This window comes from Aphelocoma coerulescens, chromosome 2, assembly GCF_041296385.1.
Source record: "Aphelocoma coerulescens isolate FSJ_1873_10779 chromosome 2, UR_Acoe_1.0, whole genome shotgun sequence".
Lineage (NCBI taxonomy): Eukaryota > Metazoa > Chordata > Aves > Passeriformes > Corvidae > Aphelocoma > Aphelocoma coerulescens.
In genome coordinates this window covers 58,439,139-58,460,201 of record NC_091015.1, presented here as the reverse complement: position 1 = coordinate 58,460,201, position 21,063 = coordinate 58,439,139, and the positions used below count along the sequence as shown (strand labels likewise).

The 21,063-nt window shown below is 37.8% G+C and overlaps 1 protein-coding gene across 14 annotated transcripts in view; it reads right to left on the bottom strand.

Moving 5' to 3' along the window:
• The window catches only part of CLASP2 (cytoplasmic linker associated protein 2), a 146,690-nt gene that overhangs the window by 79,763 nt on the left and 45,864 nt on the right, over nucleotides 1-21,063 (bottom strand). For all 14 annotated transcript variants that reach the window (XM_069007701.1, XM_069007702.1, XM_069007703.1 and 11 more), the window contains one exon: nucleotides 8,865-9,011. In XM_069007701.1, coding sequence (XP_068863802.1) covers nucleotides 8,865-9,011 — 147 coding nt within the window. The remainder of the gene's footprint in view (nucleotides 1-8,864; nucleotides 9,012-21,063) is intronic.

Sequence of the window (21,063 nt, the reverse complement as noted above, 5' to 3'; positions counted from 1 at the left end):
ATAATTAGACTTAGATTAAATTATGTTAATTTAAGTAACTTTTACTGTTAGCATCACTTACTGGCTTTGCTATACAAGTTAAGAAACAGATCATGCTGCTAATTGCCACACCTCTGCCAATAAAATTTTGGGGAAGACCAAAACATGAAGAGCTGCAGAGATCCTAGCTTAGATAAAAGTTTTCATCAACTGAATTTCAGCTGCCTTGTGTCCATTTCCTGAAGAAAACAATTGCACCTGCAAACAAGTAACTCCCCATCCTCCAAAATCTCTCTGTTATTATAAACTTTTGCAAGCACACACCTTGTCTACCAGAGAAACCTCACAAATAAAATTTCATTGGGAGATTACCTTACTGGGTTGCTCAACACATTTGTCTGATGGTAGTTATTACCTGCATATAGGGGGACAGGAGAGGGAGAGGAACAGCAAAACGAACCTGTACCAGTCTCATGGGCCACTGTAGTTGATGATGCAGTAACCTAGCCTAAAATGTCATTGACTTAAGCTGAACTGTCTTTGACAAAGACACCCAGGCAGACAATTAATATCAGTAGTTGTTCAGTTGTCCCAACACAAGCCACCAGAGTTTTTGAAATAAATTTCAGAAATGTGTTTTTAAACCCTCAGATATAATACTAAACCCAAATGAGCCTTTTATTTTTTTCCCAGAATCTGGACTGGCAAAGCCTTCCTGGTTTTTTTTAACCAGCTTAGAAAACAATTCAAGTGACTAAAAAGAGTAGAAAAGCATTCACCAGAAAGCCCACTTTAAGGAAACTGACAGATGAATTCTGTCATGTTCAGCCCCAGTGACTGACATTCATTCTGACCTGAAGTGTCCACCCCACTTCTTCCAATGCCAAAAGTCATTGTCCCTGAGGCACCCAGAAAATCATTCAAGCTGAAACGGCAGCATAAACTGAACAAAACAGCATATCTTAAAATACCTTTACAATACCTTGTATTCCTTACTTTATCTGCCTATGTTAGAAACTTGGCAGATGTGGTTAGAGAACTTCCCAAGAGAGCCCACCTGTACTGCACCTGTTCCATTAAAACATTCCTCCTACATGCCAGAGACATGCTCATGAACAGAAGTTTCCACCCAGGGTGCTGTCTCTGAGGACTAAGATGCTAAGCAGATCTCTCCATACAATTATACACCCCACGAAAGAACAGCAGCAGGAGGGACAAGCAGAAATTAGGAGTGAGCTGTGCTTACAAGGAAGAAAGTGGTGCCAGGTTTCAACTATCAGGATAGCACATCTCAAGCCTTGAGGTGTGACATGTTAGTCAGGTACAAATACAGGACTCCTGTACTTAAGAGGAAGCACAAAATAATTCTTATGTGGACTGAAGATGACAGCACCAGCATACACACTGTAAAACTTGAAGCTGCTCTTGAGCATGCAAATTCCTTTGGAATTATGTATTGAATATTACATGCTCCAAGAAAGTTAGTCAGTAATGTTTGAAGCTGATCCTTAACACTGAATGCATAGTTTCAACAAGTTTAGCCTCAATTCCTTTGTACACTGTTTCACAGGTACAAAAGATTAATAATACTACCTCTTCACAGACATTCAATTAATAAATATTTACCAAGCACAAGTAAATAAGAAAATTATAAAACAAAGAAATTAACAGCGTAATTAACTTAGTACAAGGTCTGGAGCATACATTAGGTAAGACCAAATCCTGGATGTGAAGGAATACAAGCAGTTCCATGAGCAGCAAGAATACAGATGCCTGACTTTTTAGGCTTATCTCAAATTGATTAACATTGGTTTCTACTCAACTGGAAGCTCATGCAGTCATCTTTCAACTCATGCACAATGTTCACGCTCCCATGGTAATTTTCAAAGCACTCGTGTATTTCTTTTCTCTCTTGGCACTCAGTTTTCATAAATAATTAAAAGGACATACATTTGAGACTCTGGCCCATTTGTCCAGTTTCAACAGGTGAGTTTTGAAGTTACGCTATTTTTATGAACATGATAGCATTAGTCTTATTTTGGGTTTTTAAGGTAACTTCCTAATAACCTATTTATATTTTACTTTAATTTGTTCCTAGTTTTACACTTGAATGCGGAAAATTGCACTAATTATTTTACATCACAGAAACTACCGAGAACAACCAGGAACACAAACAATTGATTTGTATCATCTGTAATTCTGATGCCAAAACAGAATGATTTGAGATAGTGTGATGTAATAGTTTCAGTAATATAGAATTTTCACTACGGTTGTCAGTGCCCATTCTGGAACAATTTAAACAGATACTTTATTAACAACAATTCACATCACCTGTCATCACAAACTACACAATTACCATTTTTACATGTCCTAGAAAGCACATGTTTATCTTTTACTTCTAAAAGTTCACTAGGGCAAGACAGAAGGTCAAAGTAACTTGAGTTTAATGTGTTTTTCTAGCTCTTATCTTTTAAAGAACATTTAATTTATATGTTCCAAAAACCATTTCCAACATAGGTGCAAATACTTATATTGCAGAAATAATTTGCATTCCCTGCTTCTCTGTTGTGAAAGCATATACAACTGTCAAAAGAGATGAAACAGATTTTTAGACTCTTCTCCCACACACAAACACACCACCCTACAAAGAGGAATCACACCTGCTACTCCGCAAAGCCGCAATGCAGGAACATTTTGGAATGGTCATCTTTGCTTACTCTTCAACACAGTCACAGTCCGTAAGAACTCCAAGTGGCAGAGTCAGCTGATTTCAGTCCATCTTCCTCCTCCCTCCTTCCTCTTTTTCCTTCTAGATTAACCCACATGAAAATATAACCAAATTGCTTCCCCTTCCTACTGCTTGAAAAAATCAGTACTCATTGTCAGCAGCTAAACAAGGGCTGGGTTGTCTTCCTTATTCTCATCACTGTCTGGTACAACCACGATTGCCAGTAAGATGTCTGGGACTAGAACCCCAGGCAGAGATGTCACAAGCAGGCTAGGCTATGTATTGTGGTGTGCTTTTATCTCCAGACCTCTTAATTTTTGCTCCACTGTTACTCTCTCCCTATTTTATCCATTTATAAGCTGACTTCTAAACTATGAGCCTTTTGAGAGAAGACTGTCTATATAGCATCATGCTTATACCAATATAATGAATTGTACAATCTAATTGAAACTTCCAGAAATTAAGTGAAAAATAGGGTAGTATGAACTATCACCTGGATGACACACAGAAAACAGAGAGACTAATGAACAGTGTTATGGACACATATACATATTTTCTGAAGGTATATGTATAGGTGTGTATACATATATATACACACATAATTTATCATGCTTGTTTTTATTCAGATCCTTCATTAAGGTGGATTTTTCAATCCCCCTGCTGAAGAGAGCTACAAAGGAAGGTATTTGCTACAGGAATGGAAATGCCAGTGATTGCACATTTATTGCACTTAAAATGGTCAAGAAAAACAGAGCACTGATCGCATGCAAGGGAACCTTAACCTCAAGTGCCGTTCAGGGGAATAACAACAACAAAATCCAGTAACTCTCAGAGGACACGGACAGTTGAATGTCCTCCTACTTCCCTGAACTTTGGATTAGATTAAAATAGCTGCAGTTCATGACTACAGGATTGCAACCCAGCAATTCCATGGGCAAGGATTTCTTGGGATGGAAGTTAATTGACATTAACTGTGGGGAAAAGGAAGCAAACAGGCATTCTGTAGTAAATTCTCTGATTCAGACTCTCATACCCAAGGCTAATCTCAAAGGCAGCTCAGATCAACAGAAAAGACTTTTTAGTTGGGATGTTGAAGAAAAATCCTTGAATTTCACTACAACCTGGAAATCAAAAATAAAACCAAGTGCCACAGAATGTTGGGGGTGCTCTGCTGACTAGTGTTACCTCAGAACAGCTTCATGTCATACAAGGGCCCAATGTAGAACAAGGAAAACAAAAAAATCCTAGTTTATTTTACACAACAAATACAGCACTTTGGAAATCACTTAATGAGGGCTAATAAAAATAAGAGAAAACATTCACAAACTTATTTTCTGCAGAATTCAAAATTTAAAAAAAACCTTTTGGTTTATGAATCTTTTTTTTTTCTAAAGTGAACACAGAACTCTCTTGAGTCTGGAGACAATCGATACAGTGAGCATGAGTCTATCTTGTTTCAAGTCCATTCACTAACAATGTGTATTTACAGTTTCACATTTATTGAAGCCCTTTTAACACAAATGTTTCTTAACTACAGCATGTAGTTTTAATGAGGTTAACTCCAGCTGGCTGAGATTTCACCTTTCAGTCTCACATTTGTTTTATGCAGAGCCTTTCCAGTTAAATTTTTTCCTACTAAAGCCTCTAAAGGCTGTAAAATGTCTTCTCCTAGGAAATTGAGCCAAAAAGAAGCAAACAAGCACCATTTTAATACTTTTCAACAAAGAGCTGTATGTCTGTTATTGAGAAGGGGAAAAAGGCGTAATGACAGATACAAAAACATAACTGAAAATGTCCTGAAGTTGGGGACAGCTTCCTATGGTTCCTTCATGTATGGTGTTACTATAGTCCTCACAGCCTTCTTCTGCCAAACTGTTCACCTGGTTCAGTTACTTGATTTCTAAGAGAGGTTGTTTCAAAAAGTGTAACGTTATCAGTGTGAAACAATAAGCACATAATAATGCCAGCACGCCAATGTACTAAAGAGTTTTAAAAGCCAATGAACTATAGATTAAAATACACCATGTATTATCTTCCTGCTGAAAACACTGCAAAAAGTATGAAGTTTACCTTGTTTCAAATTACAACACTAAGATTAATGATCCAGCCCCACAGAGTTTCTCATTAAAAATACAATGGAAAGTTGACACAAACTTCTGTCATGATTAGGTTTCATCAGTAAGCATTTCTTCCAAGGCCACATGGCTCTTTTGAGGGATCATCATTTCTACATTTAATCTATTTTAAAGGCTACTGACCTAAATTGACATTTTGGGAAAAGAGAGGATGCCAGACATCTTGTTGAGGCAGCCTGAGGTTTCCTACTAACACCTAGATTACATAAAGCTTCCAAATGGTATACAAGCAGGCAATTCCCTAGAAGACTTGGAACAGGGCTCTCATATTTGCAGAGAACTTGCCAAAGACCTATAAGAGATCTTGAACAGCACAGGGACAGGAATATAGCTCATTTGGCTGACATACTCAAGTCCTTTTCTACTGTAAATTATGGTGTCCTTCACAATTAAAAAACTGCTTCTGCCATACCACCAAGAAAAAGCCCCCGAGTATCCATTTCTGCAAGGGCAGAACACAGAGTGCTCTAAAGAGGCTTTAGAGCAAAGAGGCACTTCCAGAGGCTCTGCCACTTGAATGAAGAGCTGAGAGCAAACGTATCAGAAGTACGTAGATGAGCTGTGTGCTTCTTGGCAGAGGTCTAACTTGGGGAGAGTACTGACCGTGGAACAAGAAATATGCCAAACAAAGCACTGCCTCATTAAGTGGAAGAAGTATCACTTCTCATTCACCACCAGCAAGAAGCTCAACTTCTGAATATCTCCAAGCAGAGAAGTCAGAGGAGAAACAGCCTGCTGGATTCTTTACTCCCAAGGCAGTAAACCACTGTGGCTGCCTGATTCGGTACTTTTTTGGCAAGCTGTCTTTAGTTGGCTTGATCATGCCTGTCAGCAAATCCACAAGTTCTACAAGCCTTCCCATCCCTACTGTCAATAGGAAAATGTCTGGCACAGTCATTCCCAGCACAAGGAGAGAGAATTCCAGGCTGAGTAGGACACTGTGATTGCTCATATTTCACCTGCCTTCCTGGACAATGATGTTGCACTTCCAGTGCCACCAAAGTACATTTCCTACATTAAAAGGAAAATGCCCAGAACAGTGAAAAATTCTTTTTTTGAATATCAGATGGGTCCTTTCACTTGAACAGCATATCCAGGCAGTGGTGGAATTGCCCATTTCTTCAATAAAAAGCATCTCCAAGATGTATATAATGGAAAGTCAAGCACACAGGCATCTGAGGTATAATTCAGCAGGTGTCAGCAGATAAGAAAGCCAGCAGCATGGCTAAGGAGTTCAGTTTTCTTAGCCTCAAGACCAGATAGCCTCAAATCCTTTCTGGACCCAGGAAAAAACTGTACTTTGTCACCTACAACTCATAGGAAAATACCTTTGTCAAGCAACATCCTATGTAAATGATCTCTGGGATATAAAAGGCAGTTTAAATGAATGGAACTTGCAGTAAACTCAGCCTATGCTCAACACAATTTCTATCTGCATTAAATTCTGCCTGGTCACAGAAGTCTGAAGAGGAGAAACTGCAGTGAAAGACTTGCTTCAACTGCAGGTCACTTACATGACTTTGGAGATTTTTGTGAAAGGGAAATAAAAAGCACCACAGTTAAAGGAGCTGCTGCTAGTACTTCCTCCAAGGCTGAACTACTACTTCTGAATATGGATTCATGGATATTTGAGAGTCAGAGAAAAGGGACAAGCAGGACCAACAGGTGGCAGAAGCACGAGGTGAGCAGTGAAAGCCTGAAATACCCATCCAGTGCTTATGAGGAAAAGGCGAGAAATGGCACGCCCACTGACTACTGACTTGGAATGCAGTGGTGAGCACAAGATTTGGGACTGTAGGATACAGCAGAGCCTTACTATACTTCCAGAACTATAAATTTACTCCACAGAGATGGCAATTTTGAGGCGGGAGAAAAATCTCAGGTGTCCTTTAGGCACCTGCAAAGTAGATCCTACAGAAACTGGATGTGAAAGAGCATCAAGATTTTGTAGTCATAAAGATCAATGAAGTCTCTACATAAGCAGAATAGGATGCTCTAACTGGACTCTTCGAAGACCATGGTTCTCTGTGGAATAAAGCTTTCTAAACCCAGCATTTTGTCCTTCAATGACAGGGTGCCTCTAGACACTTGTCCTGCTCATGTACATGTCTCTAGTAGCCATTTCTGACCACTGTCAGATGGGACAGTGGACTGCCCAGACCTCTTGTCTGACCTAGTGTCATTGTTCATACGAAAATTATTACAGGAAACTCCTGACTTCTGGAATAGACTATGACCTTACTGCTTATGAAATAAATTTGGCATCTACACTAATGTTCTTGATTAGGCTAGGAGATGCAGGATTTGTAAGTATTATATAAATATTTAAACCTAAATATTCAAAATTCTGGCTACAGACATCCTACAGAATAAAAAAAGAAGGGAAAGAGATGGGTATGTAAACACGCCCCAATATTTTCCAAAGTTGAAAGCAGATGGTATAAAGCAAGGAATGACCAAAGTACTCTGGTTTTGTCATGCCTAATTTTAATTTTTTTTTAAAGTTTGGCAGTATAAGAAAAGGAGAAAAAACAATGTAGTAATTTTCTTGTGTTTAATCTCCTTTACTACTGAATGTTTAAATAAAAGGAAAAATCAGTTGAGTGGTTATTCTGTTCTTATCTCCCTTCACCTGCTCTTGTATCTCCATGTTTTTACTGCAGAGGATGCAAAGTGGCCTACATGTAAAAAAAAAAATTACATTAAAACCATCTATATTTAATAAAATATTATCAAAAGCCCATACTGAAATAAATAGGAATACTAAGCAATCAGTTCTGGTACTATGTATGTTAGTTTTGCATGCAAAAACCACCATGCTTCAGGTTAAAAGAGATTATATTATAATTAGTTATTTATATTTACTTATTTATAATATTTACTATGTGCAAAAATAACAACAACAATAAATATTAACAAGAATTTCCTTTATGGAGTCTTTTAGGTGGTATCTTCTGATACTATTCTGATATGTATTGCTATCAATTCTCAGTTACACTATGACAGTGTTGATCCAGCCCTATGGAAATCTTTTCAATTTATTAAGAATTCTTAAGATCACAACTGAAAAAAAATAAATTGTCACAACATTAACTATATCTTAGTAATGTGCAAATATTTAAGCCAGCTTGTTTGCCATGTGTATCTTCTTCCAAATTTTATACTTGCTTTGCAGATCAAAAATGGGAATATTACATGAATAGGAACATGAAAAAATCACTTACTCTTACAAAAACCCCTTACTAAAAGAACCACTTATTCATAAAAACCCTGTACCTGACGTATGGTGTATTTCCACAGAATTATGTATTTTTTCTGAATGTGTAAATGAACCACCAAAAAAGCAGCCACTTCTTTAGCAATAAACAGTTGCTTTTGTTAGACTACCCCCGCCCTAAAAAAATGCGGATTTCCCTGCTCTAAGATCATAATTACTAAGCATTCCTCATTACACTGCTTTGAAGTTATACCATGCAAAAAAATCCTGGCGAGGGTTTTGGCCCTCATTTTTTATCTTTCACAACCAATTTCACAATACTGACAGTTAAAGGAATAATAACAAAAGTCATCCAGATGTAATATACACCTCTGTTGAGGGCTCTGGGTGATGGCTAATCCTTTCTAGCATGTGAAACAGTGCAGACCTTCAGTAAAATTTCATCTACACAGACCTACTACAGAATTTCACAGGATATTTATATATACAATAAGTGCACTGTGGATTCCAGCAGATACACCTCTGTATATATATATTCATTTTACCAACATAAAAGTTATCTCCAGATGTTAATTTTATTTATAATATGAAAGACCTTTATAAGCTCAGTGTACACTCACAAAGACAGACATGCACACACCTTTACAGATGAATAATTACATAAAACAGGGTCCCTTACTGTTCTCAGCTCTGCAAAAATACTGCAGTCATGAATTAAACATCACCTTCCAAAGTTCTCTGTTTTGTGCCTGCTCTGGCAAGGTTTCTGGGAACACTGATTAGAATCTGAATAGCTTTACATTACCTCCAACCTTAGGCCCACCAGCTGATCCTGGCTTTCTTGCACTGTTTGAAGGATTTCCTGGCTTTTTAGGTGCCGGTACCTTGAAGGCTGAAGCGGCTGATGATGGCCTATTTCCATCCACTGACTCTTCATCATCAAAGCTTTTGTCTAGAAAAAGATGTATTAAATAAAAATACAGCTATTAGAACGGGTGTATTTTCATTTCCTAATCAACTATTTTGCTCCACATTTCACAGAAATTCACAAAATGCATACATAAAAACAAGTATTTATCACTTTGTCCTGTCTCTGACCTAGGAGTAAAATGACAATGGGAGATAAACAGCATTTTCTACATCTCAAGTTCTTATAAAATATTATTTTACACCTTCATAATTAACCACAGTAAAACTGAGCATAAAAATGAATCCTACACATCCATTCCCACAAAGGAAAAATATCTCTGCACAGACCGAATTTTTTAATAATTTCTTAGTATTTTCCCAAAAGGAAAGCCCTTATTACAATTTTTATCATTCCAGTCTACCGAAGAAAAATGCTTCTCCTTTTCCTTCTTTCACTCATGCATGCATTTTCTGCTACACATCCTCCCACAATGTGTCTAACTAGCACTCCCTGTCTCCTTCCTTCCACCCAGATTTTTCAACTTACAATCACAGATCCTCTTGCAGATCAGTCGCCTCATTCCTCTGATAGCTCTTCAATCCCCTCACCCTAGGACGGACCCAGCACCTCACATGGCCACATGCAGTAAATTCTTGATACTAATCAAAGATTCTATCAAAATCTGCTCGCAAACACCCTAGATCCACCACTGAGATTTGTGCCGGCATCTTTCTCTCCCTTCCCTGCACTAGGTGCTGCACAACCAATGAGCTGCAAGGTGACATCATCTTCTGGGAGCCAACGCCAGAGGAAAAGGTGAAAATTCTCCATGCAAATAAATTCATTCCCACACACAGTATTTGCCACTATTCCAATCCTTCGTTAAGAAAATTAGACAGGCAGACAATATTCCAGGGCTTGCACTCCTCTTTCCTGTAATTTCAGGTTTGTGTATTTTTAATCATGAAAGAAATTCATCTCTAGTGACTAAATAGTCTCAATTCAAAATATTGTGCCTTAGAAGAACCCCAGCATGTTCCAACAGGAGAACATAATGTTTTCTCCACCCACTTAGGGAAGAAGGATTTATCTATAAGCTTGAGCACAGAAAACATACCAGACTATGGTTCCTATAATAAATAAAATGGGCGAGGCTGAGACACAGCAGCACTACAGTAATGAAAGACCAATTTGGCATATTACCTGCACTAAAACCTGCCATTTGTAAAAAAAAAAAAAAAATTAATTGCAAAGCTTCATCATCTCTGGAATGGTTAACTGTTCACCCTTCGCTTATTCAGAACTTGCTCCCAGTGAAATGTCAACTATATTTAACAATGTAGCCTCCCAGAGGAAAGAAGCTTGCACTAAAGGTTATAAGCAAGGTTTTGTCCAGCAGCGTTTGCAGCACCATCAAACGTCAGTCAGAACACCCTGCATTTAATGTGTCCAAGATCACTGCTGCTATAGTTAGTACATTTTTCTAGCATTTGCCAAAAGCTGTTTTGCACCAATGAATCTCCATGATCAAAGAAACAAAATATGACAAGAAAAATACAGATGCATATTAAAATTTTTCAATAACATTATTTCCTCCTCTCCTATAAACACTGATTTTTAAGAGAATCTTGCTAAGAGTAATTGTTTGGATCTGTAAACTCCCCGAATCGGAGGAAAAGGCATCAGCCTTCCCCCTCACTGTCCTGTGTGTTGCCATGGAAACAGCACTCCCGCTCAGCATATGGGCTGAGCCAGAATACATTTTGATTCCTGATGCTTTTACTCTCAGTATCTTAAATAGAACCAGACATCAAAATTTCGAGCAAGGAAAGCCACTAATACAAAGGCCAGATTAAGTGAAACGACCTAAACACTGTAACAGAAGGCTAAATGGCAAGGGTTAATATCTAGGATATCTGCAACATTACAGGTAATTTTAGAATAGCATTAGAAATATCCTGCACATTTTTGAACAGCATGAACAGATCAACACTGACACGTGAGTATGGAATCATGAAAACAGACTAAAAGTGAAAACTCACTTCTCAAATAAAAAAGCTTTTGTTGCTGCACTTGCAAATCTGATGAAGAAACAGGCAAGACTTTCATGCTACTACCCAACAGCTCTACAATGCAGCACTGATATGCAAATATTGCATAAGCCTTTGAAACAATAAAGTTATTTGCAATACAATCTTAAAAATAGAAAGTGAGCATTTGCTCATTTATGCAAAATCTCCGAATCAAGAAAAACCTAAACAACCCCAAACAACTGTGTACTTTGGGAACCAGTGACTCAGATAAATTAATTTTATTTTTACCCAACAATTCATCATGAAGGAGTATTAAAGACAGAGAACTGTACAAGTTATTGCTCAACCCGCAAATGTGCAAGTAGAATTTCAGAAAAAAACGCAAAGGCAAATGTTTCGACCTACTGACACATTGTGTATATTAGAGGATATATTAAATAACATTCTTGGTAAAACTGTCAAATTACTTTGTCTAGTTAAAGTACATTTTTTCAAACATTTAAAACATTGTTAACACTGAATTAAAAATCTACACCATGAAATAGTTTTACACAGTTTTTCAGTCCACGTGAAACCCATCTTTTTAAAATAAATGCCTTTTTCTTTTGAGGTACACAGAACTGATTGTGAGCACTGATACATGGGTGTTCTTAACCAGACTTTTCATGGTTTATGTTAAAATAAATTAAAAACTGAGGTACAGTTACTTGAAGTGTTCCAAAAACAGCACAGTACCATAAGCATGTAAAATTAATGGCTGAAAAGGATCTGTTTTAATTCTATTAAGGCTAAAGTGATAATAATGCAGCTGAGCCTCTTTTGTTCTGGAGTTGTGTTTTAAATAAACATAAGCAGGAAAATTTCATTCAGTCTTTTAAAGAAACCAGAGGTCTTCCTGACCCTTTTAGGCCTTTACACTTTTATTTCCCTAGGATTTAAGATCAAAATCCCAAGTGATCTTTAGGGACATTCCATTTTCAGAAATATGCTTCACACTGTAAAGATTTGAAACCTGAAGTCTGTATTTATAGCACTTCATGAAAACAGAGCATTATATTTGCTTCCCCTACAATGTGCCTTCCACGTGCTCTCACTCATCTGCAATGATCCACTTATTTGTAGCTCCTGTAAAAGCATTTCCATGTACTTCAGCATGGAGAAGCCCAGCTCGAGTTGTAACTGCAGCTCCCCAGGGCATAATCAAGGAGCAGTTCCGCTCAATCTGGCTTTACTATGTGCCTTTGGGTGGCCAAAGGACCAGGGATGGAGCTCCTGACAGCCAACACCCAGAGCACGGGGATGGCTGTATTTCAGTATCAAACTGTGCCTCTGATGTTAGTTTTATGCAGTCTATAAACAAAATATATTTCTACAACAGAAGTCATAAAAGCCTAAATGGAATTGGTATTTCAAAACAAAGCCGTCTATCTGATGGATGCAAACTTTTTTCACTCTAAAATGGCTGGATAATTTTCATTCTAGGTAACTTTAACACTTTCAGAGTATCAGATTTTACATATGGAAATACACCTGACAGCTAAGAAGGCATTATCTAAACAGTGTTTTAAACCAAAGCTCCAAGGTACTAAAAACAAGAAGTCATATGAATTGCTAGCAACACACAGACCATCTTAAAGGAAAAACACAATAAAGACACTGAGCCTCAGTTAAATCTCACAACACTGTTATTGTACTTGATAGGTACTATTTTAAACCATAGTGGATAAGGAGTTTTGGAGGTAAGCACACCATACAGAGAAGAGCCTGGAATCTAGTACTGCCAAAAGCTCCTGAAGAAACCTGATGAGCAACAAATGCTCTCAACTCTGGTACAAGTTCTCTTCCAGATGAACAACTTCAAAACAGGGGAAGAAAAAAATTCAAGAAAAGGTTGTTTTTATCTTCAGAAAGCTAGGCACTCAAGATTCAACATGTGAGCACTATAAGTTTTCTCTTCTAATGCAGGGCAGAGACCTGCACCATAGAGCATGTTCTGCAGGTACAATGCAGCAAGTCAGCTGCTACCAATGAACTGCTGTGCATTTCTATGAAACATTTAAACAGTTATCTAAGAAATCTTTCCAGTTAAAGACCCTTCCAAACCAACCTGCAGGACACATCAGAACCCAAAGTCTACCACACTTTCAGAACTTATGATTTACCAAAGTTTTTTGAAGATGAAATCCAGGCAGACAGACCAAAACTTGAACTATCACAGCGGATTAAATACTAGAATTCTTAAGAAACAAACGATGCCATTTGAACTAAAAATAAACAAAATATGTGCTATCTTCCTGCCTTGTAGCGTTACTCTTGGGGGCCAGATCACAAACACGTAGTGCATGTTTTCTGAAGTATTCAGAGAGATCAAAGCATAAAAATTTATAATGAAACTTGATATTCAAAGAACATTCTAGTACTCCCAATATTTTAAACTTCAAAACAATCTGTTTACTGTGATTTGCCTATAGAGCAGTAAAGGTAATTACAGATGTATCCAGTGACAAGGAGAATCTAGAGAGAAATCTAAAGCTTTTCATATCTAGAGAGAAAAAGTTTTTTTTTTCAAAGATGATTAAATTCAAATACATTTATTGTTACTGCAACTCAAGCCTCTACCTTAGCTGGTTTGAAGATACATGTAACTAATGTGACATTCTGGTATCTAACATTCTGTAAGTCATAGTCAATAACAGAAAAATGAAACATAGTATCACCTACACAGCAGTGTAAGTACAAGATTTATATTCTACTTGTGCTACTCAGCAGCAGGAAATCAGAAGCTAACTGACTTAAAGCAGATCCCCAAGTGACACCCTAAGGGTGAAAAAACTGCATCCCCTGCAGTAATACTTAACTAAAGCTGGCAATAAAGGCAAATCTTGATACTGTTTTCAGTAGCAGCTTCTTACATATCTAACACAACTAGGGTTGTAAATACCAACCTGCAGTATTTTACTGTAGATTAACAATAGTCAAACCAGAAAACACAGTACATTTAATATTTACATATTTAATAAAACTGCTTTTAAACTGATTTATGTTCAAAACATTTGTATCAATTTTGCTTCAATAACTGACAATAAGCTTTGCTAACAAATACTAAGTGTTTTTTAACTACTGTTAACACCTCCTCCTTTACACCACAAAATATTTATGAGGACGACTGCAAAATCCTGCCTAAGCAAAAAAAACTCCAAGTAGATGAACTCTTTACATCTTACAAGTCACTCCCCCATTCTGTGCCTACCAAGACACCGACTGCCAGTCTCCGTGACTTACATAGACTACATCAATTATTTGGAACATCTGGGACGGGATCATTACCTCAATTCCAGATGAACTGGTGCGGCCTACAACAATTTCTGCCAAGCATGAAAATGAAGCCGCAAGCACTACACATGCATCAAGTTAGTTGATCCTTCTAATCCATACTTCAAGCCAATGCCCCACATCATTTAGTGAGAACTTTATCCCTTACACATCAGGCATTCCACCCAGTCCAAATCTGTTTGTCCAGATACAAAGGACAGGATTCATTTGCCTAATAAGCACAGTCATCTAAAACCAGTTTAGAGAGTCCTGGGCATCCTGTCTGGCAGCCAGCTGGCATTCCAGAAGGCCACAGATCTCTTGTGGGTCTCATGTCACACCTGTTCGCTCCACGTGGCTACTGTGGATACTGCAAGGCACTCGAGTGGCACGAGACACCTATGGCTGGACAGATGAATCACACCTAAGAAGCTTCAGATCTACCATAAAGGCATCATTCCTTGGCACTCTCCCTGAGCTACAGCAGGTCTCAGGATCCTAAACCATTACGAGACAAATTCTCATTCCCAAACAAAAGCCTGCTTCCCACAAAGATGGAGCATGGCTCTTCAAGGGACAATAGCTGGAGGCACAGAAACGAGGCCACTTACTGATGGATTTAACTTCATGTTACCTCCTTTGCTCCTCTTTGCCTTCCTCAAGGAAGCAATTGTACCAATGACTCAGTGCTGGCAAATGGTTCTCTTCTGTGCAATATACGCTGATGCTCATCAGCAAAATCTCCAGCTCCTACCAAAAGAGACTCCTTTTTCCATAGTAACCTTATAGGGGATGGATGAAATAAAAAATACCAATGAGAAAAGTGGTTAAAGAACAACAAAACCTGGTTCAAAAAGCTCCCAGCATTCTTAAGCCAAACATATTCCTTCACATGCTATTTTTTCAGGCAGTTCCTAGGAACACAGGGAACTAGTGTCTTCAAAAGAAAAAGAATCAAAAAGGCAGCAAGTAAGGGGAACAAGAGCCAGTAACAGGAATAAGGCAAATATTTATCAGTTAAATTTTGCTGTTGATCTGATCTCAAATTTTAATAAAGATCCTCTAACTTTTCAACAAGCGAAGCAGAATACAGCTCTCCTACATTCCATCAACCAGCTACAGCACTGAAAGAGGCTCACACCCACTTCTGGAGGTTTTTTTTTTGTTGCGGTGTATGTGTTTGGTCTTTTTTAAAACATGACTCCCAATGAATAGGACAAAAGAAAAGAAGGAAAGTAAGAAAGAAGACACTAGACCTGACAGACATTTAAAAAAAGAATTATTTAGGAGCGGCAATGGCACATGCCACAATAATCATCCACATTTAATACAGGCCTATTCTAATGACATTAGTAGTTTATCCATTCTACTCCAGAGTTTCATGAAGGACTATGTTCAAAAAAGATTAATTCAGAAAAAATGTAACGTATCCCCAGTATTATTTTCCTAACCTCAAAGAAAAGCTAGTCTTACAGTTTATCTGTCTGGCTGAAAGATAAGATTTAACTACAGGTTTCAAATAAAGCTGCAGTAAGCTCAAATAAGCAACTGAGCTAATTTTGCTCCCAAGTAAAGCTTCATTCCCATTTCTACCTCTAGAGTATCTCCTGTAAACCATGTAATTTTCTAATTTTTACCTATTAAAGTTAAACAGTTTCTGCAAATCTCGTCCTATTTTATATTTTACAGCACCTGTAAAATTATTTCCATAGTCCACATGTTTGAATTAAGTAATAAATCATTTAGTCCTTTTTAAATTCTTGCAATTGGACTTTCCTTTGTTATACATGTGTAACATTTCCCAAATGTTACTCCCAGAAAACTTACTGAAAACTGAAGATGCAGTCAATATCACTGTACTTTAAAAATCATCCATTTCACTTTATTTACATCTTTCCTGAGGCATGTTCAACAGCCTTCTGAATCAACACCTAATAGCCTATAACCTATTAGTAAATGAAGCACCATTTTCTCAGTAAAAGGGGAAGAGAAAGATAATGAAGTTCTCCAGAATTCATGACAAGGCAACACCTAAAACAGGATTCAAGACTAAACAGCAAGGCTTAAGATAGAACTACGTAATGGTATTGTTCTTCAACATCTGTTCTATGTTATTGCTCTAGGCCATACTATTTGGACCACACTGCACTATGTCCAGTGCTGAAATGTTAACAAATCAAGTACCTTTTGGGCGGGAGGAAGGAAAAAAGGTGTAGAAAGGGCACAGGCTTACCTTGCATAAGAAATCAAAGACTGAAAGTTTTTGACATTTTAAACACACAGGTTGACTCACTAGCTGTAACACAAAAACTGATGGGATACTCCTCTATTTTAGCACAAAGTAAAACATGCCTACCACAGTGCAAATGTTTTGCTCTCTTATGAAATATTAGAATTAAAGCTGAAAAAGGCAGTAACTTTTGAAGCACTCAAGATTTCTGCTAAATGAGTGAGTACTCCCTCTGAGAGTTTTCCCACCCAGACACTGATTAAAATGAAAGCAGGTAATTCACTTAAAACAGTGATAAAAAAAGAAAGAAAAAGCTCTACGAGAATTTTTACTCCATGCTTGGTTAATTTTTGTGAGCCACTTTACACATAAAAAACTCATAATTTCTATCAAAAGTGATGATTTATTTAACTGTTGTATCCTGTCTGAATTCAAACCACATTTGTGGCCAAACCCTTCATTCTGTTGCTTCAGTTGCCCTCTAAAAAAGCTGCCACTTCAGGTATCTCCTTGAAGTATAAACTCCACTATTTGCATTTAAAATATTCTGTAATCCAACAGCCAGTCTTTGCTCAGTAGGCCTGGTTTAATTACTGTCTTCATTATCTCGGCTCCAGAAGTAATTTTATTTCTTTCTTCAAAAATTCCTTTTGCTTATACAACAAGTACCTAACTCTCAATAGCACCAGCATCTTCTTCAGTGTATCTAATGGCCTATTTTAAAACCAATATATTTATCACAAACCCACATTTTATCTAGAAACCACTATCCACAAACTGTAATAATATGACTAGCATTATTGATGTATTTAAGTTCAGAAAAGTAGAAAAAAGGACCATCATATTTATCTATCTGCAGCTAAGTCAAACAACTGATACCCATTGAGGAATGGTTTCATTCATGACATTGCTGGTACTTAATTCGGTCACACAGAAGCACCTGGGTTTAATGATTTGAATTTTCAAACTATCAATTACAACACAGCAAGGGTAAGAGAGGCACTCAGAAGTACCATGTTCATTCATCTTTAACATATATCACAAGTATATGTGATAGTGAAGGGGCATTGGATATATAATATCAATGAGAAGGTTTACAAACAGGGATTTTAAATTCTTGCTCCTAGTGATTTACTGTTAGAGGGTGACAATGACAAATACAATTCTACCATCAGATACCATGACAGTAGCTAACATTTGCATTAGTTTTTAGTGTGGCCAATTTCTGCATGTTCAACTCAATTTGCCTGTTGAAAATGTACAACAGCAAGGCAGATTGACAAATAAAACATAGATCCTAGAAGCAGAAAGTGTAAGACAAGCACATAGCAGACAAAATGTTAAGAGATTTATTTTTCTGAATTTTAGATCCATGTAGTTTAGGAATTAAAAGTTACTATCTGCACATGAAAATATGCACACCACAGCACAGACAAAAGGGGTTGCTAATGGCCTTTCAGCTCACTGATCTCTGCCTCACACAGTCAGAAGCGGAGGTGAAGAAAATACGGCAGATTACCTCTATTTTACTCTCAATGCTGCAACTTCACTTGTGGGTAATAGAACAGGTGGTTTTAAGAGGCCCAACTCTCCTCAAAATCAACTTAACATAGACTCATAGAACAGTGTAGGTTTTAAGGGACCTTAAACATTATCGAGTTCCAACCCTCCTGTCATGGGCAGAGACACCTTTCACTAGACCAAGCTGCTCAGAGCTCCAGCCCGACAGTGAACTCCTCTAGGGACAGGGCAGTCACAACTTCTCTGGGCAGCCTGCTCCAGTGCCTCACCACCTCAAGTGAATTTCTAGTCTAAATATACCCTTTTTCAGCTTAAAGCCATTCCGCCTTGTCCTGTCAGTCCACAGCCCTGTAAAAAGTCCCTCTCCAGCTTTCCTGTAGGCCCCCTTTAGGTACAGGAAGGTGCTGTATGGTCTCCCTGGTCTCCTCCGCTCACGGCTGAACAATCCCAATTCTCTCAGCCTCTCTTCACAGGAGAAGTGCCCCAGCCCTCTGATCATCTTTGTGGCCTCCTGTGGATTCACTCAACAGGTCATCTCCCTTGCCCTGCTCGCCACACCGCTTTTGATGCGGCCCAGGACAGAACTGGGTTTTTGAGCTGCAAGCCCCCACTGCTAGGTCATGTCCAGCCTCTCATCCACCAGCAACCCAGAAGCTAAAAAACTCACACCAGATCTGGAAAATCTGAAGTGCTTGGTCTATGGCTAAGCAGCTTTAGTAGCTGCCATTTCTCTAATTTTGTGGGAACATGATCCAACCCCAAAATAATACACAGAGAATGTTTCTCGCAGTGTTTCTAATGAGTTTCTCAACAATGTGAAGAAATTTTAAACAAAAACAATCTAAACAGAAATACTTTTGACCTTTAAGTTCAATAGCGAACCTCACACTGCATAAGTTGACTGACCAAAGGACTTTTATCAGGTCAACACACAAAACAACACATAATGATAAAAGGATTTTTTGTCAAATAGAAATCTACTCATGTTCATTGCTTAGGCAATCATGGAGCACCATGGAGCTCTTGACTCTGATGAAAGCAAAAATATCTCATTTGAAGGAAGTACGGTTCTTCTGCAGGCTGTTAAGAGCTTTGTTCTACATCTTCAGCCCTTCTCCTCACCTTTCCTCAGGCTCCAACTATCCACCTTTGAGGGCTTTTAAGTGTTTCTCAGTTGAACAGAAAAGTTTTCACATCAATTAAATATACATGAAGGAATACAGAGGAATTCTGGTACCATGAAAATCTTGTCGCCTACACTCCATATAGCTGGGAAACTCCTGTGAATTTTAAATTGTAGCTACTTCTTATAAGAGTCTACATACACAGCTGGTTTTCAAAAGGCTCTTGCAAGTTATTGACTGCTCTTTTCAGCTGTTGCTGTGAAAGTGTATTTTGATGAAGGAGCCGGCAAAGAAAGCAGACACAAAATCCAAAACACAAGTCTTTAAAACTAAGATGCTTTTATAAATACAATATACAGAATGGAATTTCTGATTCAGGTCAATACTACAGAAGACCCTTCACCTCTGAAGGCATTTCAGACACTGAAATGATCCAAATGTAGCTTATTTGCTCATCAGTATTTACTACAGCAAGACTTTATTAAAAATAACATGTAACAGTAAGGAAATACTCCTCATACTTCATAGATAACAAAGATGAAAATAAACCCTGCAAGGCAAATATCCAATCAGTCAAGTGGAAGATTCTTGCAACATCTATCAAAGGAAACCCTTAGTAGGCTTTAAATTTCTCCTGTGGCTGTTCACAATTCTAATGTGTCTTTTTTTTTTCTTTTTCAAAGTGTACCTTTAAAAAATAATAATAACTACTCCCCCCCAAAACAACTAAAATACATGTAATATTACCAACAGTCTGGAATAATCAAAACCATGCAGACAGAATGGAAAACACCAAAGTAATTTTTATTTTGTAACTTGTTCTTAAAAACTAATAAAAACTGACTCCAGCACTCCAGACAATCAACACTTTTGGATGATAGATTAAACGTATCTGGAAATCTTTTTAGTGAACTCATGTTTCACATTTAATGAAAACAACAACCACCACCACCCACAAAATTCCTCGACACTTTGAAAATGTCATTTAGAAACAGAAGACAAATCTTACTTGTAGTTATTACCCTAGAACATATTAAAAAATCAGGTGCACATATCACTCCAGAAGCTATGCCGGTTTTGAGAAAACAACTGTTTTATGTCATGTGTTTGCAGCTTTGTTTTTTAAATAAAAAATGCTCTGAGTTGCACAGTTCTTCCTTGAATTATTTTTTTCTATTCACATCAGTCTTGAACCTTGCTATATTCATCCGTTCTCTTAGTAGAAACTGTGTCTTTCCATATAGCCCTTGGTGTGTTTACACATTCCCTCCCTCTCCCACTCAGCTGCTTCACTGTCCCAGTGTTCTTTTACTGCTATTAGCAACAGTACTTGCACTTTATAGACAAAACACAACTCAGAATCTATGTTAATCACTGGGAGTAGCATATGACCTTGCTGTGAAAAGAAGCTTTGCACTGGTTTGGTTCCAAACAGCAATCAAATTCCAGCTCATGGTATCTGTCCTTCCTCTCTCAGGCACAGCAAGAAAAGCCATTTCCCAAATCAGCGTGCCCAACAACTGCTAATAACGGAAGGGAAGTGATGAGGACTAGTTACAGGAAAAGGAGCCAGTGCAGGTGCAGTCAGAATGTTTAAAAAAACACAGGCCCAAACAAGAACAGAAAAGGGAGCAAGTGATATGCTTCTATCCCGCACAAAAACTTCTGCTACTATTTATATTCCCACACCCGGGAGACAGCTCTGAATGGTACAAAGCAGGTACAGCCTGACCAATTTCTAGGCCAGTGTAGCAATTGCTTTATTATCATTTTCACAGGACTCTGTTGGTTTAAAAAGTCTCCCACCAGAGGATAACAAAAATCAGAAATAGACCTCAGAAATCCACATGCACTAAAATAACATACATATTTTA